The sequence below is a fragment of the Bolinopsis microptera genome, chromosome 11 (genome assembly GCF_026151205.1).
Source record: "Bolinopsis microptera isolate Bmic1 chromosome 11, MBARI_Bmic_1.0, whole genome shotgun sequence".
NCBI lineage: Eukaryota > Metazoa > Ctenophora > Tentaculata > Lobata > Bolinopsidae > Bolinopsis > Bolinopsis microptera.
Genome location: NC_087082.1, coordinates 13,142,910 through 13,169,012, shown reverse-complemented (window position 1 = coordinate 13,169,012; position 26,103 = coordinate 13,142,910). Strand labels below are relative to the sequence as shown.

The 26,103-nt window shown below is 39.2% G+C and overlaps 2 protein-coding genes across 2 annotated transcripts; one reads left to right on the top strand and one right to left on the bottom strand.

Moving 5' to 3' along the window:
* Window positions 1-24: 24 nt before the first annotated feature.
* LOC134823309 (transmembrane channel-like protein 7) lies at window positions 25-3,001 on the top strand. The gene has a single exon (XM_063834730.1). The coding sequence runs from the start codon at window positions 254-256 to the stop codon at window positions 2,633-2,635; it is 2,382 nt and encodes a 793-aa protein (XP_063690800.1). The 5' UTR covers window positions 25-253; the 3' UTR covers window positions 2,636-3,001.
* Window positions 3,002-3,235: 234 nt separating this feature from the next.
* Window positions 3,236-20,915, bottom strand: LOC134823051 (PI-PLC X domain-containing protein 2-like). The gene is made up of 7 exons (XM_063834401.1): window positions 19,739-20,915; window positions 19,505-19,604; window positions 18,943-19,127; window positions 4,566-4,653; window positions 4,186-4,374; window positions 3,755-3,877; window positions 3,236-3,585 (listed from the first exon to the last, which is right to left on the bottom strand). Exons 3-7 carry the CDS (start codon window positions 18,957-18,959, stop codon window positions 3,451-3,453), a joined length of 552 nt encoding a protein of 183 aa, XP_063690471.1. The 5' UTR covers window positions 18,960-19,127; window positions 19,505-19,604; window positions 19,739-20,915; the 3' UTR covers window positions 3,236-3,450.
* Window positions 20,916-26,103: the final 5,188 nt, after the last annotated feature.

The following is a 26,103-nucleotide window of genomic DNA, read 5'->3' as shown; positions in this document are numbered from 1 at the left end:
CCTCATTGTGTATCACAACTGGGTTCGGTTACTACTTTATCTATTACATGCACCAACACTCACAACAGTGCGGGTAACACGTGTGATTCATCTGAAGCTTTGGCTCAATTTACGAATAACCTCAATTCTGTTATTTACACGCGAATATTGGGACTGAAATTCGATAGCCTTGCGTAGCTCTTTAGTTCATAATTCTCGATGATGTTTTGATTGAGTGCTCAAGGTTATACGTTTACTATTTTAATGCTTGCTGATGGACGTTATTAGTGAAGATTTGGTGGAGGAGTCTCCTTCCGTAGGCTTACTGGCCTTTGATGGTGGGGGAGGAGCTGGCGAATCACGTCTTGATGACGAGGTATTCTTTGCAAATAAAGAAGCGGTTCAATTAGAAGAACTTGGAGCTGATAATGCTGATTCTAATTCTATCGTTGCTGATGACGAATCCTCGCTCGAAACAAGTTTGGTAAAGAAAGAACCCGATGTAGGATCGTCTACGGAGTCGTATGGAACTTTTAAACCAGCAAAAACAGGTTCAGTTGTTGCAAAGCACCTTAGCCTGGATGAAAGGAGAATCATTCGACACACACAGAGACTTCAGTTTAAAGAACTTGAAAGTGGGTTAAAAGGAAGAGCTCAAATGACCTCCCAGTGCGTCAACTATGTGGAAAAACAACTAAAGCGAGCAAACGAGATAAAGAGGACATATTTTCGAGTCTGGGGTAAATCTATTAAACAGGTTGAGGGTCATCTTGGATCAGGGGTCAGCACTTATTTTAAAGTCTTAGTTTGGTTGCTTAAGATAAATGTCCTGTGCATGTTCCTTGGCCTGGGCTTGGTCGTGGGACCGGGTTGGTACATGGCTGATCATCATGGTCACACCGAGGATAATCTTTTCAACAAAGATGACTTGAAGTGTACCAACCCCAAATTTGTGAACGGCACTGGTTTCCATGTCGATGCTGTCAATTCGGTGCTTCAACTTCTAACAGGAACTGGATGGATGGAGAGTACAGCAATGTTTTATGGATGGTATCCAACAAGCAACCTGACCAGAAATGTAAAAGGGAAAGAGAAGACACTCTACAATTTCTCCCTTGCATATTTCACCGTGGGAATCTCGTACTTTCTCATATCCCTTCTGCTGATGTTGGCAAATCTGTCTAAGCTCTTTAACAAATCAGCAGCTGAACAAATGGAATCCAAACCTTACTCTAATGTAGTCTTCACATGGGACTATAGCCTCAATAACATAGAAACCACTCGACTGAAGAGCGTCACTGTTATCCAGTCTCTAAGAGAAGACCTGGATGAAGATGCCCAGGAGCACATTAAGAGGGATCTCAAAACAAAGATTGGTCTCTTCTTTCTCAGAATATTCACCAACGCTATCTGCGTAGCAGCGATGATTGGGACCGTTTATCTGTACGTTCATGAGATCTTGACGGATGGAAACGAGTCAAGAGCCAACGAAACAAATAGCTGCGGTAAGCTGGTTCATGAAGTTGTGGATGCCATAGATATCGGTAACATTTCAGACATCAACGTAACAGAGCAATTTGCTGCTGTCTGGAATACGTACTCTGCATCAATCATCGTCTCCGGAAGCAACGTTGTCTTTCCTGTATTCTTCCAGCTCGTAGGTAATCTAGAGATGTACCAGTTTCAAAGCACTAGAATTGGAGTCACACTCTTCAGGATGTTCATCATGAAGCTGTTCAGCGTCTCTACCTTCCTCTACATCCTCTACAAAGCAGCAGGTCCCAGCGGAGGTAACACAGAGAACTGGCAGACTCCTAACAACACCTTGTTCTACAACTGCTGGGAGGATTACATTGCATCTCAACTTTACCAGCTCATCATGATTGATTTCATCATCTTCTGCACTACTCTTCTCCTGTCTGAGGTGCTGAGAAGCGTCCTCGTCACCAGAGTATCATTTTTGAGGGATAAGCTAGGGCTCACCAAATCCGAGTTTAATATACCAAAGGAAATCTTGAATCTCGTTTATAAGCAGATGATATTTTGGTCTGCATTTTACTTTGCTCCACTTTTGCCAGTGATGGCAGTTATTGAAGTCACGGTAATCTTTTACTTAAAGAAATGGAGTGCAATATCGAACGTGATACCACCCAAAACTGTAGTATTAAACAACCAAAGCACTTTCACTATTAATGCTCTCTTTCTCATTTCACTCTTGATAGTATTCGTCTTCATTGGGTTGATCATCTTCAACTTCCATCCTAGCACGACTTGTGGGCCATTTAGAGGACAGGCAAGTTTCACTGATTCCTTCTCTAGTGTCATCGACCAATCTGGGGTGTTTAAAAGGTACATCATCGACAACGTCAGGACAACATCTGTATTCATCATTTTGGTCATCCTGGTTGCACTTGTGGTTTATTACTACCATTCCCTGGCGAATTCACGAAACGTTACCATTAGGCTACTGAGAGAGCAGGTACGAAATGAGATTGCTGATAAGAAGTTCCTGCTTGATCTGGCGCAAGATAAGGGACCCAAACCACAAGAAATTACTGAAAGCAAAGCCAAAGGGAAGCCAACTGAAGATAAAAGGAACAATTTAAGACGACAGAGCTCAAGAATACACGGCTTTGCAAACCCAGTTTTAGCCTAAATAATGTTTAATTTAGTATCTAAATAAACGAATTTCACAATTTTCCATAATTAAAAAATATTTAAAGCTAAATATATTTAAAAAATATTTAAAGCTAAATATGGTAACGTTTTAAAATTAAACCAATCGTCGAGGAAATCAGCTATACAGGAAGTCATCCAAATGACTTTAAAACGGTGAGTATTTAGACTTTTTCAGATTTCTCTTAATTAAAATACGAAATAAAATCTTGCCATCTGACTGACTTTCAATATATTTCTTTAGTATGCATCGGTTTTAGATATTTGTTTCAATGCATTGCGGTTTATTTTGAATTTTGATATTGGCAAAAATAAATGTAATTTGTTTAAATTATATGATTGAAAAAAAAACAGTTCAAGGGGGCTATATTTATGAGTCGCATTTGAACTTGATTTCTCTTGGAGAATTTCTCTTTAGACTCTTAACTTGCGAACAAATTGAAGCAGCAAACTTTAGGCTAGAAACTTTATTGAATTGAAATTTTCTAGTTTCTAGCCTAAAGTTTGCTGCTTCAATTTGTTCGCAAGTTAAGAGTCTAAAGAGAAATTCTCCAAGAGAAATCATGAAAAAAAACGCTAAGTTAATTTGTTCCTTTCTTGCCTTGGGCTAAAACCATACATAAAATGAAAACAAAATCTTTAAAGAGGAAAATACCCGATCACAAGTTTTTGAAATGTTTTTGATCACTGATACACTTGAAAAGCCGGGAAAAATCAAAATAAACTTCCACCCACATTCATGCAAAGCATATTAATTACCATATCATGAATTGACCATGTTAACGTCTTTACGGTTTAACATGATACCTTGTTCTGGTTTACCAGAACAGTAGTTAGATCCGGAGTCAGAAAGTCAACAATCGCGATGTTCACGTTTAAATCCCCGGATTCAAACAAATTGGGCAGGTGTCGGTTTAACTTCTGTGCCATCTGAAATGCAAGCGACATCGATTATATTGAAGAGTTTATTCAACTTTTTCATATTAAAATCTGAAGGCGTCATTTGCGAACTGAATAAGAATGGCATATCTTTATTTATGGTATTGCATTTATAAACAGCCCAAAATTTCATTCCAAAATCGACAAATCAAAGCTGCACCTGCTTGAGGTTGTGGGGACGCCAGAAGAGTCCATGTATAACATTCTTTGTGCGTGGTGTAAGGATTGTTTGCGTCACGTGCAACTGGAATGATTTGGGAGGTCCTTCTTCTATCAACTTCTTCTGATATATCAGTGTGTTAAGATACGGTATAGCGTTAGTATTATTTTGGATATATATTATACTATTATATAATCACGCAACTTTACCGGATAACTGTTTACACCACATCATGAAGTATAATATTTAATATTTATATGTTTTAACGTCCAGCATGTTGGTAAGCAAGCTTCGTTGGGCATGGGCAAAATGTTTGCCACATTCATGAAGCCCAGTGAGATATTTTCATTACACATAAACTTATCAATTTGTATATTTGTTATCAAGTGGTAAGAATGATCAGCAGTCTGAAAAGCCTAAAAATATCAAACCGTCAGTTTATCCACATTAGTAGTGTTAGCCCAATGTGACACCACGTTAGTCTCACTGGTCCATATCCATTTAAAGTTACTCCTAACATCACTGGGCTGGTAGGTGGAAGAGAATTCGTTGGGTCTCTCTGTAAAGGCTACAATGACACGTTTGCCTGCCTCGATCATCTCTGCATACTTCGTAACGCTCTGAAACAAAATATATCTAACGTTGTTCATGGTGATTGAGGGGGGAGGACTAGGAGGCCGGAGGGGTATTTGGTGGAAGTGGAGTGGTAGTAGCACTGTTGAGTGATTTGTTCGATAATTTGTTCGATGGTTTTGCAATGATATAATAAAGTCGTTTAATTTCACCAGTTGAAATATGAATTTATACGTACACCGTTTTCAGGTGGTGGTGGACACAGTTTATCTCCAAACATTTCTTCAATTTTTTTCAACATACTAAATACTTGAATGTCGGCACACCTAAAATATATTGATTCAATTTTAGTCTGGGTATGGAGCTCATATATAGTACAATTCGTGAATTCTAATATTAACTACCTTATCGGACCTTATTTGGACGGACATTAAATGAATGGACATAATTATGAACGGACATTAATATGAACGCTAGAAGGCACTCAAACCATCAAAAATCCTAATTTTTTCAATTTTTTTAAACGTTTTTTATTTCAGAAAATGATTCTTAAATCCATTTTTTATACAGTAAGTAAGAAAAGCAGTCGTTAAGCAGTAAAAATGTTAAAAGAAGTGTACATGATCAGTGTCTAATAAAAAAATTAACCTTTAAAATAAACCAACGTTGGCCTATAAAACGTTTAAGAACTTTTCATTCACAATCTAAAATTAAATACAACGTTAAACGTTGCTCATATCAATTGGTTCATCTTTTTGGGCGTTCGTGTAATGTTTTTTATCCCAGTTTCAACGTCTTTTCAGTTTCAACGAGTCAGCTAGAAACTTGATCTCTATTTCCAGACTTTCATAATGATCATTATATTAGGCTCACAACAGCTGGAATAAAATAAGTTAACCTCCTTTCTGGCTCACTTGTGGGCTGCTTCAGAAGGCTATAATACTGTATACAACTGTCTAATTGAATAATTGGAAGAGAACTCCATCAGGCCTAGCTGAACCAAGCGGGGAGTAAATACACCTTTCACAAGCAGGAGCCACATTGGTCTACTTGCTGTGAGGTGTCTCAGCTACACCTACATGGGTTGGGGGTCCCCCCCCCCCCCCTTTTCTTTTTTTTTGTGGCTTTGCTGTTTGGTCTGCACTGATCACCATTATTTAGGACTTGACATGATTTAGTGTTTTACAGTGTGGGAGCTTGGGAGTAACTCTTAGAGGGAATATCTTCGATCAGATTTGCAAGGGTTTTGCTCGACTGTCCTTTTTCCAGTTCCCGCTCTCATTGGCGATTCATCAAGAGCGCTTTTTCCATGGGATTTATTTTCGTTGACTTACATATTGCGTAGTCTGAACTCTAATATCATTGTGGTAATTCAATTTCCCGAAGCTGCAAAATTTTGCAGTTTTTAATTTCCGGGTGCAGATAATTATATAGACTTAAAATAGAATTAAAGTCGATGTACCAAGCGCTTAAGGGCCGTTGCAATCTATAAATCAATTTTATATTGGAGAAACTCTTTAGACTTAATCTCGTCTAATATTATATAGTACGTCAGCATTCAGCAGGCGAGTGGAAGTGGGTTAAGAAATGCTTGTGAAAGTGGATTCCTGAAAACCAAATTTTCTCCACGGTTCATGCTATCCTGATCATTATGAGCCTAACATTTTTTGTTGGTTTTCATTATTCTGGCAATGTTCAGGTACCTTATCGTACCTTATTTGGACGGACATTACATGAACGGACATAATTGTGAACGGACATTAATATGAACGCTCGAAGGCATTCAAAACCATCAAAAATCCGAATTTTTTTCAATTTTTGACGTTTTTTAATTTCAGCAAATGATTTTTTAATCCATTTTTTATACAGTAAGTAAAAATAGCAGTCATTAAGCAGTAAAAATGTTAAAATATGTGTACATGATCAGTGTTTAATATCACATATTATATTGAGTCAAAATAATTCAGGATTGATTTACAACGTATGTTCCTCTTTCTGTTCAACATTTTCCCCCAAATACCATCAGAACAAATCTGAATCCAGTAATAGAGAATTTATAATTGTTCCATTTAATTGCAAATTCATTGATAATCTTAACCTAAAATCTATTTTCTCTGACACTTCAGTCATTGATTTGCTTCCCATTTTGATTCAGTCTTTTACACCATTACAGATTTATTATGAGTATAATGATCCTATAAGTCTTTCTATTTGTAACTTTGCTTCATTCTTAAAGAAACTTTCTATTTCTGATATTAAATCTATTTTAGGTAGTCCATGCGATTGTCACTCCTCCCCTTTCAATTATCCTCCTCATGGACATGTAGTTACTGGTAATTTAGATATTGTTGATAATGTTGAACTTAGGGAAGTACTTTCCTACGGTTGTAAATACAGAATTCCCACATTTAAATCTCCAGATGAGATATATATGTCAGTTACCGAAGCTGTCGATAAATTTATAAAATCAAAAAGTAGAAAGTACTGTCAAAAAGAAGTAAAGTTCAGCGATTGGAAGGAAAAAGTGTTATCAATAGTTTCCAATCGTATTGAATATTACAAGAAAAACTTTCCTGAAACATTTGAAATAAAAGAAAACACACTGGAAAAAGATGATGTTAAAAGAAGTCTTAAATTGCTGAAAAGTAAATACATTATTTGCAGTATCGACAGAGCTTCTGGTAATTTTTCATTTATTTGTAAAAAGTTTTATGTAAAAACTCTTGTCAATGAAATGGGTTTTGATCCTAATACTCTAGAATGTATAGGTAATGATACATATAAACCCTGTAGCGAAGACGAGACTCATTATGTCAATAAAATATCTGAGAGTCTAAAGGAGAGAGTACAAGTTGAAGATAAAAACTTGCGACTAGCACGCATCTTCTGGAACCCTAAGCTTCATAAGAACCCTTACAAGGCGAGGTTCATTGCAGGTGCCCGTTTTTGCGTTACGAAACAACTTAACGTCCAAGTTAACTGTTGTCTGAAACTTTTGAGGAAATACTTCAAGAAATACTGCGAGTGTTGTACCCTGCTTTGGATCGCTTTACATTCCTTGGCGCCCTCTGTCCCTTAGAATTAGTTTGCATGCCACTTACCCTGATTTCACCCTCCTGCGGCGGTTTGTTTCATGTTTATTCACGGGTCACTGCGCTCCTGGTACGGTAGTTTGGAACAGGAGCGGCAGTGAGCCACGTTACGTTGGCCAGGTCTTTTGTTTACATTTGTAGAACTATTTTGTATTCTGTTTCCGGGAGTTGAAGACTTCTTATTTTAGTTTCTAGAGAAAGGATCGTTTCTCTTGTACTAGCAGCATTCTAAATCTGGAGGCCTCGAGCGTTTGAACCATCGTACTTAACCCTTATCATACTGGGGGTGGGTTGATTCGTCCATCCCTCCTGTTCAGTAACAAATAAATGTTACTTAATAAATTTCAATTTTAGATTGACTTATATGACTTTTATCAGCATCATCTCCTCTATCAGCCATATTATTTTTATCGACAAGTTTCAATCGGCCGGAGAGCTATTAGCATAATTATGCCGAAATTGCTTCATTTTAGTGCAATTTTTGCTCTCTAGCCTATTAGTGATTTTGCTTCCTATATTAGAGCTGAACACGTGGTATACTGCGTCACATCACGTGATACAGGAGCTCTGGGAGCAAATTGAGGTTCCTAGTGAACAGCATAGTGGGTCTAGCACTTCACCCTTTCATGCACGTCAATGGCTAATCCAATCAAGCTTACACTCAACTCAACACACTTGAGCCGACCGCTTGAACACCTATAGTTTACGAGAAACAATATGACAAATCTAAAAATTTGAATAAATGTTTCAAGAAATTGTTAAAATAATGTTAATTAGTAGAAGAACCAATGGCAACCTAAAGTTTATGTATCTTTTCGACCTTCTATTGAAAGGTTTTATTGTTAGCCAGTAAAAATATCTCCAATTCGTCTGAATGTTTAACTTCAACTGCAAGTGGTGTTGTAAATTATTTGAACGGGTTACAACAACAATAACATCAATGTACCTACAGATTAACCTGAAACGTCAAGGATACCATGACCAACGCTCGAATCGTTGAATTCATGGGAAAACTTATCCTGAACTTCTTATGAATAACAAGTACACCTACATTAGCATAACTGACAAGGTTGAGATGTGTGCTTTCATTGACCTTATCTACTTTCGGGGAGAGGAGCTGCCCTTGACGATCTGCGGACTATTTACTCACTTTCTGACGGACTTTCCAGCATTTCCTGCGGTGATGTCTAGGAACAGATTCTTCTTTCTGTCGACGAAAATAACATTTGAAACTAAAGAGTTGCGACACGATAGAGCAGAGCATTGGAAAAAAGACTGGTTCACGGCAATTCGCAAGTTTTACGAAAAGTGCCAAGCTAATTTCGCCACGGCACTAATACCTGAACAATACCTCTCAGTTGATGAATGCCTGTATCCGACTAGAAAGCGCATCAGTTTTCTCCAGTGCATGAAGAGCAAACCAGCAAAGTATGGTATTCTCTTCAAATCACTTTAAGTTCTCAACTCGGTGATATACACGTACACCTATCAAGCCCATTAGACCTTGCCCGTGCCCTCTTCATTCCTGCTATTAGGAACAGGTCCTTGCACGGCCTTAGCACCTGGACCCTTACCAACTGCTACTTAGAGACCGAAGACCCTAAGATTCTGAGGAGTACGGATCATGATACAAGTCGTGACCCAAACACACCATTGCTTCCCTTGGTGAGTCCAGGTCTGCCTAGTCGGTGTGTTCAGTGTGTAAAGGACGCATCAGGACCTGGTTACAAGAAGAAGGTCTGCGGTTTGTCGAAGGTCTAAAGTCAGTGTCAAAGTTGTGGACTTAGAATGTGCACGAAGGTTCATCTTATTTCATAATGTGACCCGTGTAAATGAACCATCAATTCTTTCGTACGAATACTCATATCCAATTTTTTTTACACCGATTATGATCGAAAAATTGACCTTATTTTTAAATTTCGTTTGTTTGAGTCTTTCCTAAAATTTATTTACCTTGATAATGAAATTTGGAGTAAAGTCGCATAGTTCACAACTTTCAAATTTACACACATACACTCATGTTTGCGATTGACCAATCCCTGCAGCGTTCTGCAAAATTTAACTCAATTTATAAAACAAGCACTCCTTATACGGGCTGATTTGGGATGGGTTGATTCAACCCATCCCCAGTATTCTAGGAGTAAATCGGATAAACAGTCGTTTCTTAGGGATGGGTTGATTCAACCCACCCCCAGTATTCTAGGACTAATCCGAATCAACAATCGTTTCTTAGGGATGGGTTGATTAAACCCACCCCCAGTAACCTGAGGATTAATTAGATCAACAACCGCTCCTTATATGGAGATCATGGATCACTTTGAGGCCTGTATCATGTGATAAACTTGTGATATCCCACGTGATTTCTCAATTAACGCAGGAGACTATCTTGTGCACTTGTGCACTATCTGGCCCTTTAGAACATAATGAGTCTTGTAGAACTAAGTATAACTAGAGCATTCCACTTTTTGTGGTGGCTGAATACCGTCTAGAACCAAAGTTATTAGGGATGGGTCCTTTCAACCCACCCCCAGTAATGAATGAGCTCCAAGCACCCCAGTATGATAAGGGTTAACTTGTTTTAGTACTTTCAGTGCCCCGTTCAGTTTTGATTCCTTTTGTCAGATATTCGGATTGAGACCTGCTCACACTAATCGGATTGATTACTGTGTATTATAATAGTTGACTGCACGAATTGGATCAATTAGTGTATTGAGTTGTGATCGCCATGGAGGAGCACAACAGCTTGAACGAACTCAGACAGGAACTAAAGACAACAAACGGACGGATTGCTCCACTTGAACAACAGATATTGGAAGCGGAGGAAGCTGACAAGACGGAGATACAAGAACAACTAGATGCGGCAAACGAAGCCAAGTCGGACATTGCTGAAAAGATTATGGAACTTTTGATGTCGGAAAGCCTGGTTTTGCATAAACCAATTATCAAATTGGCTAATTCCCCCACACCACAGCTACAGGCAATGGAACAGGAAGTCGCTCACTCAACAGAAATCAGGGATTCTGGTTTTACTTTACCAACAACAAGAATGCGAGTACAGCAGCCACGGGAGTACAAGAGGGGTGAAGATTTTTCGACCTTTAGTTACAGATACAAAATGTTTGTGGACAGTGCCAGGGTACCGAAAAGTATGCAAGCTAATTTGCTCCTGAATAACGTGGACGACAACACTCTACAGAAACTCGCTCCAATGGTAGAGAAACTCACGGACAGTGAGAAAGCAGACTTAAATATCCTGCTAGCCAAGTGTCATGAAGAACTCTACCCTCTATCGGAGGTGAGGGCGTTACGGCAGCAGCTCACAGCTGGCTGCACAAAACAAGGGGAGGATGAGGACGTTGACTCCTTTGCAAGTAGACTAAGAAACATTGCGAATAGGGCGGCCTATAGTAATATAAATGAAAGATCAGAAGCCTGCTTAAATGCGTTTTTGCACGGGGTGAACGATGAGCTTTATGATAAAATCTTAGCCACCCCAGGAGCTGAAAACGATTTTGAAGTAGCCGTCTCGGCTGGACGGAAGTTCGAGAAAATGAAAAGGAGTAGAATACCTGGTACACACTTAGAAAACCAGATGACAGTACTGAAAATCAACGACGAAACAAGCAGTGAAAACAGAGGTAGCAATTTCAGAGACGAAAGGGCACGTGGATCACGTGACATCGAACGGAATGACAGAAACTCTCGCGACCAGAACACGGAGCAAGGAAACTCTCGTGAACAATACACAGAGCAAAGAAACTCTCGCAACTTTAACACAGGGAGGTACCAAAGGGGAACATATGGCAGAACGGATCGCTCCAGCAACCGATACCAAAACCGACCAGAAACCAGAACCTGTTTCAGATGCCACCGTGTCGGACATATCGCCAGGAACTGCAGTATCAACCGAGACAATTTAAACTAGATGGGGGCCGGACTGACTACCGGCCCGGGACAGTTAGAGGCATAGGCAGTGATGTAGTGGTGAGGGGTCATGCGGAAGGCAATGAAGTTAACTGCCTGGTGGACACAGGCAGCCATGTCACCCTCGTCAATGCATCACTATTGAGACAGCTGGGCATTGATAAAGTGGATCGGACCAAGTATGTTTTATCTTCTTTCACTGAGAATGAGATCGACACTATCGGTGAGGTAAACCTTCTACTGCGGATAGCAGACACAGAAGCATATCAGACTTGCATTGTAGTGAAAGACAATATGGAATGCGATATTCTACTGGGAATGGACTTCATCAGAACGCGAGGGCTATGTGTGAATGGAAAGGACAACATGCTGGAATCCAGTAAAGGCTTCGCAAAATTTCTACCTGCACCCACTCGTGTCATCAGGAGAATAAAGGTCCGCTCATCGTCCACAGTTATCATCCCAGCTAACTCGATGACCTTTGTTAAAGGTAAGCTGCAAAATCAGAATTTGGATAAAAAGACAGTTTACAGTGGTCGATTGGAACCCTATGCTAATCTTTCGGGAAACGGGTTGTTTGCGGCAGAATCTCTGTCACATAGCGAAGAGAATGAAATACCTATCAGAGTTCTGAATCCTAGCGATGAACCAGTCGTACTTCACAAACGGAAATTGCTTGGTTTTCTCAATCCTCCGCCGCAAACCAAGAAGCTTGCTAACGTGAAGGGAGTCCAAAGTATCAATACCGCTACCACTGACATCCCACGTGAAACAGAGCATCGGGCAAAACATGATGTTGAAGAGTGGACTAAGTCCAGGTTGTTCAAAGAACTTCGCGTAACAGAACTTGAAATTTCAGAGCAAGAACGGTGTCGTTTGGAGGAGATCACTTGGAAATACAGGAATGTGTTTTCCAGGCATGAGTTTGATTTGGGAAATTGCAACTTCTACACCGCCTCTATCAAGCTAAAACCAAACGCGGAACCACAGTATGTTTGTCCCATACCAACACCGTACAAGCAGAGGGATGCTCTGCAAAAGCATATGGATGGTATGCTGGACAACGGTATCATCAGCGAGATCACTGGAGAGGACAACCCTTGGAATTCGAGAGTATTTCTCGTTGCCAAACCCCACCAACCCGGTCAATTTCGATTTGTAGCGGACTTTCGTGCACTCAACAGTCAATGTCTTCCTGACACTTACATGCTACCACGAATTAATACTGTAACAGACAAGATGGCGGGGGCAAAATGGTTTTCAACCTTTGATCTCAGCAAAAGCTTTTATCAGGTGGATTACGACCGGGATTCGGTCAAGCTGACTGCATTTACTGCTAATCGAAGACGCTACGTCTTCAACAAACTGGTAATGGGACATGTTTCATCAAGCTCCCAGTTTGCTCGAATGATAGACCAGCTCCTGGCTAACATTCCTCTAGATCAACTTGCGTACTTTCTCGATGATTTAATGATAGCATCGGAGGATAAGATGACCCATTTTGACAGGTTAGAGTTGTTGTTAGAGCGCTTGTCTAAAGCAAATTTGAAGCTCATGCCCAGTAAGTGTAAGCTGTTACGCAGAAAAGTAGAGTTTGTCGGATGGACAATCTCGGACAAGGGAGTAAGCATTAATGATGAGAGAGTCAAGGCAGTAAAAGACCTACCAGCTCCCAAGAACTTCAAGGAAACACAAAAGGTAATGGGATTTCTCAGCTATCATCGGAAGTTCGTGAAGGGATTTGCTGGATTAGCAAAACCTATCTACGAGTTACTAGATAAGGACACGAGTTTTTCTGGAACAACAGATGTCAAGAGGGGTTTGAGGAGATAAAACGACGCATCGCACAAGAAATTAATCTCACATTGCCAAGGGTGGATGACCCTGAGCAGAGTTACGTTGTCACGATAGACGCTTCAGAGCACGGCTATGGTGCTGAACTGGCCCAGCGACAGGATGGCGAGCTTAAAACCATTGCGTTCTTTTCGAAACGTGTGCCGAAACATAAGCGGCGATGGAGCCAGAGTAAGTTAGAGTTTGAGTGTCTGGTAGAAACTTTGCAACATTTTGCCTTGTACCTGAAGGGAACACGTTTTCTAGTGAAGACTGATTGCCTCAGCTTATTGTCACTAGAGAAACTTTTTGCTAAAGCAAACTCCACAATGATCAGAAGATTGAACAAGCTCGCAGATTTCCGATTCGAGTTAGAACACCTCAAAGGCTCGGAAAATGAAATAGCAGACTTCTTCTCGAGGTATCTATTTAAGACCAGAGTAGAGAACAAGAGCACGCAGACAGCCGAGGATCGTAATGCAGAAAGTGCTGTACAGGTCAAGAGTGTATCAGCCAACACGACCAGGGTGCAAGAGGTCAGCTACACACAGGATTGCACTACCATAAACACCGACAAGGATCTTGTCACGGAGAACAATGAGATGGATGTTCTCATCAATGAAGAAGTTTTGACTGCAGACTGGACATCTTCAGAACCGGTTGATTTCAGCAAAGTCAGAACGAGAGACGCCTGTATTTGCGGTACAGATGTGTTGGCACAAAACAACACTGAAAGGGTTGACGTTAAGGTATCAACCATCGGAAGTTCAATCACACAACAATTGGAGCTTGGCGAAATCATAGAAAAGGATCGGCTAATACAAGAGCAGAACAGGGATCCTGTTCTCGTCGAAGTCAAGAAATGGTTGGAGACGGGCAAGCCTGATAAGCTTCAAAGACTGCGGTTACCACGTGATCTCCTGACATACTGGAAACAGCTCCATCTGATTGTAATTCGAGAAGGACTGCTTTGCAAAAAGTGGATACTTCACAACAAAGGCAGTAAAGAGATAGAGATACAGCGTTACTTAGTATTGATTCCAGAGTATTTGAAAAAGACGGTGCTGGATCAGCACCACGCTTCTCTTATCACCATGCATCCTGGAGTGGACGAGACATACAATCAGATACTGCGGAGATACTACTGGCCTCAGCTCAGAGAGGAAATCGACCTATACGTAAAATCGTGTGTAACATGCGGCAGCTGTAAGCAACCTAGAGCGTATCTCAAGGCACCACTGCGACACGTAATCACATATGAGTTCGGAGACGCGATTTCAATAGACCACATCGTCCCAGAGAAGGAGGGAGTTACCAAGAGGGGATACCGCTACATTCTCACCTTAACGGATGTTTTTACCGGCTATTTAGTTGCCCTCCCATGCAAGACACGTAGAAGCGAGGAAACCATACGACTGATTCAGCACGGATGGTGCTTGAAATACGGATATCCTCGAGAAATTTTAGCGGACAATGACACTTCTTTTACCGCAGAAATTTTCAACGAAGTTTGCCGCTATTTCAAGATTCGAGTAACTCACGGTGTACCTTACAAGTGTTCCAGTACAGCTAAAGCAGAGCGTTCAAACAAACGAATCAACCAGTCTTTGAGAGTCACGCTAACAGACAAACAAATCCGCGACTGGGATTTGTATCTCAACTACGTCACCTTTGCACTCAACTCCTTGAAGTCAAGACATACCGGATTTTCGGCAAACTTTATGCTTTTTGGGCGGCACCTGAACACGCCTCTTGATCTGGAAATAAACGGGGATCCCGTTCAACTAGACAGTTCGGCGAAGAAAGGAACTACTGCTTACCAGTTATATCGTACCATCAGGGAAATCTGTCTCAAGGCGAGACGTCACGCTGCGTTAGACTTTTCCTATGCAGACACATCGTACAACAAGAACTTACACGGACCATACTTTCAACAGGGGGATTGGGTTTACACTCTCATAGAGTGCCCTAGCCATAAGTTCGCCAAGAGATGGCAGGGGCCATACCAAGTGACCAAACGTATCGATGATCATCTCTATGTAGTTGACCTCGGATCGAGGGATAAACTAGTAAACATCAGTAAGTTAAAGAGATACGTAAAAAGTAGGTACTCGCCGTCACAGCTCAACGCTAATGCCAGCCAGTTCGAACCTACCGAAGATGTGAATAACACCTCAGTGACTGGTAAACAGGATTCACGCTCCAGAGAACAGACAGAAAGACACGGTAGGTATGGAAGTTGAGATAGTACCAGAGACGGCCCAGTCAGAAATCCAGCACATGGGGGACAGCACCACGACCACACATCAGGCTACAGAAGATACTGAACAATGTAGCCCGCAACCAGCTGACTGTCAGGACGATCCTACAGAGCAAGACAATGCAGAAGAGATGGATGACAGCGGGTTTGAAATCGTTGCTCCACTGGAGGTCGACCCTTCGGAATCAACAAGAGCACCTCCCAGAAGAAATCCTACCCGAGCCAGAAATGCACCGAACTTCCTACAGCTATTTAGGGGTACGAAGAGCTACGGATAGAGCGTTAGTATGTGCCGACCTTGCACTGGGGAAGTAAGTCGTTAAACTACAAGCCCCAGCTATAACTATGTCATTGATTGGTTTAACCGGGCAAGTTGATGCACTTCTTAATACACGTCTCAGGAAGTACTTTGGACACATATCTCAGAATGACGTAAGTCACTGTGGATTACGGTGATTATGCAGGGAATTCAAGCAGATACCTCATTACCTCATTAGGCAATCTGCGCACCTACTGCATCATGATGGATGAGTTTTTCTAAAAACTCAGGTTTGGGAGGGAAGAAGGATCATCATATTCTACACACTACAACCTCTGGCTACGACAAAGAGACTGGCACCTACGAGACTACAAGAGTCTAGAGTCAGATCGTGGACTGTTTATCGAGCGTTCAGAGTTATATGAACTTTATTATGATATGTTATTATTGGGGAGAGTTAGAATTAACCCAAATATCAGGGACACGAATTATTATTGGGGACTTTATTATCGCATGAGGTTTTTTAAATTTCGGTTATTCGGACGGTGAATACTTGGGATTATGATTAGTTTTTTTTGTGTTCTCCTGCTTTAAGATTCAACTTAAGAGTTGTTTGTCATAATATTTTTAAAGTTAAATTATTCCAGTTCTTTAGGGGGTGAGATGTTGTACCCTGCTTTGGATCGCTTTACATTCCTTGGCGCCCTCTGTCCCTTAGAATTAGTTTGCATGCCACTTACCCTGATTTCACCCTCCTGCGGCGGTTTGTTTCATGTTTATTCACGGGTCACTGCGCTCCTGGTACGGTAGTTTGGAACAGGAGCGGCAGTGAGCCACGTTACGTTGGCCAGGTCTTTTGTTTACATTTGTAGAACTATTTTGTATTCTGTTTCCGGGAGTTGAAGACTTCTTATTTTAGTTTCTAGAGAAAGGATCGTTTCTCTTGTACTAGCAGCATTCTAAACGAGGCAATCTACAACAACAGCGGTATAAACATGTTTTGGAGCATAGATTCCTCAAGTGAATTCCTTGAAGCTATCAAAAATAGCGATGTTTATAATATACAAGTATATGATTTTACTACTCTTTATACCAGATTAGACTTGATTGAAGTAGAGAATATGATTAATGAAGTTGTTGATTTAATATTTTCAGACCGTAATAGATATATTTGTATTTCTAAAAGAGACAGTAATACATGTTTCTTTTCCAATAAAACCTATGATTCTCATGCCTGCTTTAGTCAAGATGACCTAAAAGAGGCCGTTAAATTTATTATTTATAACACTTATGTCGTCTTCGGTGGGATTGTATTCATACAAACCAAGGGTATTCCTATGGGTGGAAATTCAAGTTCCCCTATAGCTGATCTCACTGTTGGCAAAAAGGAATTTAATTATATGAAACGTTTACTTCAGGAAAAGAAAATGGGATTAGCAAAGATATTATCCAATAATAAACGATATGTTGACGATTTATCTATTATTAACTACCTTTACTTTCATAAATTGATTAAAGATATTTATCCTAATTCATTGGAGATGGAGCGAGCTGGTTCCAATAATAAAATCATTAACTACCTTGATTTAAATATTAATATTTCCACAGAAGGACTAGAAATATCAGTGTATAACAAAACTGATGATTTTAATTTTCATGTTGTATCCCTTACATTTCCTCACAGTAACATCCCAACCGAGGTTGGCTACAACGTTTTTTCAAGTCAAGTTCTTAGATATGGTAATGTTTGCACTAGATTGGATATCTTTACCTCCCATCTTCACAAAATATTCAAAATTCTAATTGATAGAGGATATAGCCGTGATAGACTGATTAAAGGCATTAAACGTTGTCTGAGGAAATATGATAACGTTTTCAGGAAGTTCGGTATTCTAGATGACCGTAACATTATTAAAGAACTCCCCTGATATCTTTTGATTTATTGAAACACGGGTACTAACTCTGCTAAACTGAACAAATTCTGAAACTTAGGTGAATAAGTGTACAACGTGCTAAACCGAAGTTCAGACTGACCAGTGAAAATGGGCGAGCGTACCAAGTGTCATTTTAATTAGAAGTTTTAGTCAGTGATTTATTATTGAAGCTTGTAATTACAATATCTAATGCTCCTATAAATACTTTAATTAATTGTATGTCCCGTTTTTCTTTTTCCTTCCTCTTTTCCTTGTCATCCCCTTTAGTTTTAAGATTCTTGCTATAAATGGCTACAGCTAACACTATTAATGCTAAGTACCAAACAACAAGTGGGAGGTGGATCGTTGGTATACCATTAAATCGATTTAACACCGCAATTCCAGTCGCAAGCCTGGGACCACTACTAGCATAGTCACAACATCTACAAAGCTGCCATATAGCCTGACTGACAATTTTCTCGACTGACTGACAATGTCTCTTCTTTTTCCCCATTTAGAATACAAAGATTAGTACATTTTAGCTTATGATTAATATTATATTTTTACCTATAGTTTACCTAGACTTCATTAAATGGGTTTTCGTGCATGAAATAGTCCATGCTTAAACAAGCATCAGTGATTTCTAGCTTTGTGGAAACCTTTTTTATCAAACTATTCCGGTCCTGCATTTCAGTGTTAACTTTTACAAGCCATTCGGCGTGAATTGGTTTTATCTTAGACAACTTTAGGTTAACCTTAACATCACTTGGAGCTTTCCTAGCACTGTTTCATTACCTCCCCTCAGTAATATGAACTATAAAAACGTCGGACAATATCCTTGGCAACACGATTTACCGTAATATCTAGAGGCTGGAACAAGTTTGTCATGTTGGCGGGGACTATAAGCTCATGAACTATGTTGTTGAGTGCCATGATTTCGTTGACTTTTTCTGCCAAGTGACCCTTGAAAACATCATATACTAGTAGAGTTTTCTGTGCCTCCGGCAGACCAAGGAGAACCTTTCCTTGGTCTTTCTGGCACAATAAAGTTCTCATAGTTGTCATATTCTGGGTAAAAAGTTCGAAATGGAAAAAATTTTGAAAAAATTTCAACGGACTTTAACTTGGACGGACATTAATTGAACGGACTTTATTTAACCGGACATTAAGATGAACGCTAGGGCCTCCAGCGTTCAAGTAATGTCCGTCCAAATAAGGTCCGATAAGGTAGTTAATGAAGTTGCATAATAATTTGTTAAGCATTAAACAAGACATTGATAAAGTACGATGCCTCATAAAATGATATACTTGTAGAGTTGTATAATACCACTGACTTGTAGATATGGTTCATGTCTAGAATGACGATTTCGCCTGGATGGTTAGTCACAAACTGAGCAATATCCGCCAACTCTTTCAGCAGTTCTGCTCCTTCGAAATCGTGTATCAAATACTTTATATCAGTTTCACTGTCCCAGAACACTCGCAAGTCTATGTATCGGACACCTATGTTTAGTTGTTCCTAGGTAACAGTTCATTACTTGATTAATTTTAAACGAAAGAATAGATTTAATAAAATTTGTTCATCTCACTGCGTACCTTCAAATAACACTGTGCTTGCATACCGCACATATGGATTTAGCAACTGACACAAGTGCCAGGGAATAACCATATCAGAGTAAATCCATCAAAACAGTGAGCCATCGTCAATAGAAAAAAGTGGATCCACCTACAGAATCACTATATCACCCCACTTACCCCATGTCACTGTTTCTCAAGTGGGGGGCTGCCAACAGTTTAGTGGAAAGGTTTATAGGTCTCTTGGCGTGAAACACGAGTCAAAATATAATAATTTCTGTTACAAATTCGTACTTTTTCGTACTTTGACTCATGACTTACGGCAATCGAGTACTTTTGCGTTTTTGCCTAACGGGATCCGTATCTGCCTAGTAAAGACTTCAAGCAGTGCAACTTCAGGTTGGGTAAGAGGTATGTTTGCCTATCGAGTAAAATTCATTTTTTCGTCCAGAGGTTATTTAGTGTAAAACGACGAATTTTTTGATAAAGACCTATAAGTGAAAATCGTCAAAAATTATATACAGCAATTATCTGCAAATATTTTCAGAATCTTACTTTGACTTGCTGTTGATACAGTAAGTCCCAGAGTCATGGCTTCCTGGTATAACAATTTCGTTCAACTTTTTGTCTTTAATCCGTTCTTTCATATCCTCCATCCAATTTGCAAGATCCACCTTTTCAATTTCTTCATGTTCCATCCCTGATTTTGTCGCTAAACACATAATTTGATTATATACGCCATATTCTAGGGAATTTGATGATTCGACACGAACCGATCCCGAGTTTGTGAAAAATGATACACTTACGGCTATAAATCTGAGAATTTGGTTCAAGATATGTGGATATAGAAATTGAATATTTTTGTATTGATGAAAATCCAATTTTTAATTATTTCATTACACTAAATGTAAAAGCGTCCAATCTGTTTCGTTAAGGAATCGTTCATATATTTCACATATTACGTCAGCTATTATTATTGGCATCGTAAAAGTAAGACCGGCCTCTCCCCCTGCATAAGGTACTACTGCTCAGTCTAATTGTTAAGTACTACTACTAGTAGTACTAAGTACTTAACAAATATATCTTTTTCTGTATATGTATAAATTACAGTTTTAATGGTTTTTTTTTTTCAAACCCCCCTCTCCCCAGCTACTATGCTGGATTACGTAATATTTCAACAAATTTAATATACCAATACTATAGTACTATCGCAAGCATACCCGATATAAATAGAAAGCAATAATGCAATTTCTCAAGGTTTATGTTTATTTTTGCTGGTGCTTACGAGGAACATTTACAAGCTATAGGTTAGAACTGAGAGGTTCTCTGATCAAGACACAAACCTACCACCAAACCAAGTCAAGGCACAACAACAACAACAAAAACAACAACAACAACAACAACAAAGGCACAAATTAATGATAGAAGTAAACGTTATTGATCACACACTCTCAGTCTCGTCATAACTTAATAAGATAATTTTGCAAAACTACATACTTTTGCATTTTCAAATTCTATTGAATGTTGAATAATTAATGTAATATGTTGAGTATATTATGACGCAGTGAAACTATCGGACTACGATGGATGGGGACTTGCCACACCATGGCAACATTAAAATGTATTGACTGAAGACTTAAGACTCCTCACACTTAAGGTTGATATATAACCACATCCTTTTGTGGTCTCGCGAGTAACAATTATCACACTTATTTCAGGATATCTCAACTTCTAATTGTAGCTAAACGCTCATGTTGGGCATTAAGGGGGGGTTCACCCTGATTTTTTTGTGAAACTTGGTTTCGAGATAGCAGTTGACCAACAAACTAGGACCAGTGACCGAACTTTTGAGGGGGTCCCGGACCCTAACCGCCAAACGGTGCCCGCGTTCAGTAATTACACTTTTCAATACGTTTGTGCTCGCTTATCAGTTACTTATCATTACGTTGATAAGACTTGCTTGTTTAACCGGTGCCGTGGTTGTGTGATGTATAAATCGGAGAAATACGTGGCTTATAAGCTTGATGAAGTGAAAGATGATGCAGCTGAATGGATCCGGAAAACTCTTGGGCTTGCTAAAGCAGATCATGTTAACGCGTGTGCAGCTCAGAGTTTCAGTGGTAAAAGAGAAATCTCCAGGGAAGTCATGGCTCAGAGTCTTAACGCTGCGTTAAAAGTTATGTATAGACAGTCGTTGTACATTAATCAGCTAGAGAAATATAATCAGAAATTGCACTCCGATGTAATTGACAGTCAGGGAACAGTAGTTGTATTGCAGAAAGAGCTGCTAGCTGCCAAAGACAAGCAGCTTGATGACTTGAAATCTGTGGTTGTAGCATCAGTCGAGGATACTGTGAAATCAGAGTTGAAGACATACAGCGCCGCAGTACAGGCATCAAAAACCTCAGCAGTAGGTCCTTTGTTGGATTCGGATAGAAACATTTTGAAGAATGTCATCAAGGATGTTGTGGCAGAAGGAGACCGAAGTCGGAATCTGATGTTATTTGGTATTAAAGAAGAGAAAGGTGAGCTGTTATGCGACAAGGTCGCTCAAGTGTTGTTGGAACTTGGCGAAAAGCCAAAAATAGAAGCTAGCAGAATTGGTTTGAATAAACCCAAGGATAAGAAACAAGTGGCTGACAGACCTGTTAAGGTGACTTTGACGAGCTCCACAATCGTGCAGCAGATTTTGACTAGAGCAAGGCATCTCCGTAGCTCAGAACTTTTCAGTAGAGTCTTTATCAGTCCAGATAGGTCTCCAGAGGAACGTGCCGAACAGCAAAAGCTTGTTTTAGAACTCAAGAAGAGATCAAACGACGAGCCAGATAAGAGACACTACATAAAAGGAGGCAAAGTGTGTAGTGTGGACAAAATTGTTGTTTGAAATGTGTTATGACAGAGTTTTGCTTGGATTTATGGATTCCTGGTTGGCTAAGATTTTAATTTTTTTTGATAAGCTTCTAAATCATATTCGTCTTTCAACACAAGACTGTCAGTCTTCTAGAATTTTGTTTTGATTTGTGTATTAAGCTGATGTATTTAATCTTACTTACCAGGTCCATAATTTCGTGTGGAGTATATTTTTAGAGTTATTTAGGTTTTATATTAGCAGATTTAGGTATATAATTATTGTATATTATTGTATGTATAAATTCTTGAGTAAACATTAACCAGTAAACAAAGCTGGTTCCCAAAAGCCACGCCCATATTTGGTCCAAATTAGGCCCAATTTAGCCAAATACCCTGAACATGCCCAAAATCCAGATTTTAGGTGCTCTACTTGTAGCTAGTGGTTCCCTGAACTCGTATATGAATTTTCATCAAGATTGTACAAAAAATGACTGAGTTATGAGCAAAAAACCATATGACCATATTTGGGCATACGCAACAAATTTGATCGATTTTGGCCCATAAATTGGTCAAATATCAATATTTTTGAATAAAACCAACTTTATATGGAAGGTAAGCTTATACTACACATTATTTATGATTATCAGCTCTGTATCTACCTAACTGTGGATTCTGTGTTCAAATAATCGCAAAAAATGAACAAAATTGCCCATATCTCAGTTCGCGATATTTGCAAAACTGACTTCGCTCAAAACAATAGAACTCAATAGGGTTTCAATATTTTTTCATGAAATTTTCAGAATCAACGTAGAATTGTCTCATGACCTTAAGTTTTGCAACAGAATTTTGAGTTAGGCCTTTAAAAAAATTTGGCGGCCAAATTCTAAATTTAGCAGTGCAAATTTTGGAATTCGGCCGCCAAATTTTTTTAAAGGTCTAACTCAAAATTCTGTCCCAAAGCTTAAGGTCATGAGACAATTCTACGTTGATTCTGAAAATTTCATGAAAAAATATTGAAACCCTATTGAGTTCTATTGTTTTGAGCGAAGTCAGTTTTGCAAATATCGCGAACTGAGATATGGGCAATTTTGTTCATTTTTTGCGATTATTTGAACACAGAATCCACAGTTAGGTAGATACAGAGCTGATAATCATAAATAATGTGTAGTATAAGCTTACCTTCCATATAAAGTTGGTTTTATTCAAAAATATTGATATTTGACCAATTTATGGGCCAAAATCGATCAAATTTGGTGCGTATGCCCAAATATGGTCATATGGTTTTTAACTCATAACTCAGTCATTTTTTGTACAATCTTGATGAAAATTCATATACGAGTTCAGGGAACCACTAGCTACAAGTAGAGCACCTAAAATCTGGATTTTGGGCATGTTCAGGGTATTTGGCTAAATTGGGCCTAATTTGGACCAAATATGGGCGTGGCTGCCCCGCGGGCACCGTTTGGCGGTTAGGGTCCGGGACCCCCTCAAAAGTTCGGTCACTGGTCCTAGTTTGTTGGTCAACTGCTATCCCCCCCCCCCCCCCCCTTAAAATGGTCAGAATCATCACATTGAGTGGGGTAGAGTATGGTTTTAAACTTTAAAGTCTACAGAATTCAGGTTGTTTAGTTATTAAGTCAGACCCCATTTTTACGCTTGTATACAAGCACCAACTGCACCATATACATTGTACAAGCACTATCTACAAGCAATAAGTGCGCACATAAAACTTATAGAGAAATTTCTGAATTTGGCACTTTAAAATTCCCCGATTTCTCTATCAACAGCCTAATTGATCAAGCATAAATATCACCTGCACCATTACAGACAATTTAAGGACAATAGATAGTTGAAAGTATATATATGGATACGGATAGGTAGTCATGGTGCTAAGAGTAGGTTAATCTCAATATATCACCTATATAGGGTAAAGCACATAATTTTGTCATTTTTTGGCAATTTTCCGACTGCCTGATATAAACCATGGGTTTTAACCTCGTCTGAAATTCCGATTTAGATGAAACCTCCACCATGTTATAGTAGACAGTCTAGGCAAGTTCTAACACAAAAATGATCGAAATTGCTGGGGTTGAAGATGTTAAAAAAAATTATTTTGAAAAAATGACAAAATTAGGTGACTTTACTTAATTTTGTCACCCCGAACCTAATTTTGTCACTTGAAGATTGTGCAAAAAGTAACCGTTTCTCGGTATTTTAGACTACCTGGATGCATCATTCGAGCGCTTTTTTACCAACATTGACCTCAAAAATCCCAAAGATATGATGTTTTCATAGTTTTGTAGCTTGATGAAAAGATGACACTTTTTGGGTATCTAATCTTAGAAAATAGCCCCAAATGCCCCTGAAACCACTGGCATCTTGAAAAACGATTGGTTCTAGGCCTAGGTTGAAATTTTCATGTCTGTAGATAGATCACTTGCTTAGTAATTTCATCAAATATTTTTTTAGTCATTTTAGATTGAAAAAATCAGATTATCCACCTAATATTTCTCGGCGAAAATATGCTATTATAAGTGTTATGCTATTATTTAAGTGCCTTATACATATCCTATGGGCAAAAAAACTTCAGAATAGTTGTATAAGGCCATTTTCAACACAATCTGTGATTTACAAGAAATTTGAGAAAGGTCGATTTTTTTGACAAAATTAGGTACTTCTGGCAAAATCGAACCTAATTTTGTCACCCTCTGTAACTTGAACAATAATTGCGCTAGAGACTTGAAAATTTGTACGTATACTTCTGATGTAGAAGATATTTGAAATATGCAATGGCATGAAGCTAGCTCAATTACTTTTGAAATAGCAATTAATCAAAATTTTGAAAATTCCTTAAGAAAACCTTAAGGATCTTATTTATTTTTCGGGTTAACAGTTTCGCCTTCATTTTTGACACAGATGCAAAAGAGCTAGAAACTTAAACTTTGTACGAGCAGTTTCAGCAAAGTCTAAGCTTTCTTTTTATACACAATCCTTTTCTTTCAAGCTGAAATTCCGAGCCGAGGCAGTTTTTCAGAGCAAAATGACAAAATTAGGTACCCTGACAAAATTATGTGCCTTACCCTAACGAGGTCTGATCGTCACCTTCTTACAGCGTTCGATGTCTGTGTGAAGGTAAAATGGTGACATCCTCTGGATCAGGCAGAGGTCTAGTGTTATGGTGATTAATTCTGTAGTAGTTGTACAGCAATACTAAGGCAATGGGACTACTGCGGACCCTCTACCGGCCAAACCTTGTTAACGAAAGCCGCAGTCAAGGTTCGGTGAACGGTAGTTAAAAGCGCTTAAGGGACATACGTTAAAGTGGTAGGACAACATCGTGTAGTGGACATCTTGAGAAATTATAGTAGTAGGTACAATGTAAGGTTGCTCCTTCATAAATCGTCTTTTTCTCCGATAATAAATTGACATCAAGTCTTGAAAATTATTCGAGAAGAATCTAGAATAATTTAGTTGCAGCGTGCCACATGGCTATCTAAACTGCAAACCCTACCCATTGCTGAGCAAGGCCTTTATCTTCTCCGACGAGCGGGATCTACATCAATAACGAGGTCTGATCGTCATCTTCTTACAGCGTTCGATGTCTGTGTGAAGGTAAAATGGTGACATTTGCCTGATCCAGAATGTTTGTTTGAAAACCAGTTTTTGCTGGTACCCATAAGGGCTTTGGAACCAATATATAATAAATTGTATGAATAAATCGAATCCCCGTGGGGCACGCGACATTCAAGATCTAGTTGCAAGCACATGTTATAAAACATTGTAAAATAGCCTCAAGACCAGAACTGCATATTGCTTGGGCTTCCAGCCCAGTTTGCTCAACAGTTCGTGGCCTACTTACCTAACTTAAAACCTTAGTGCAATGCTTGCAACAACTAAAATCCTATTCTATAACTAAGTTACCCTATTACGTATAATCTAGAAGAGTGATGCAAAAAGTCAACTGATAACGCAACACAGTCTAATCATACTCTTATCAGTAGTTCCTCTAACCTCTGTTCTCAGTTATACAAAAAGTTTTAACTCCATGAAATTAACGTCACACACATACA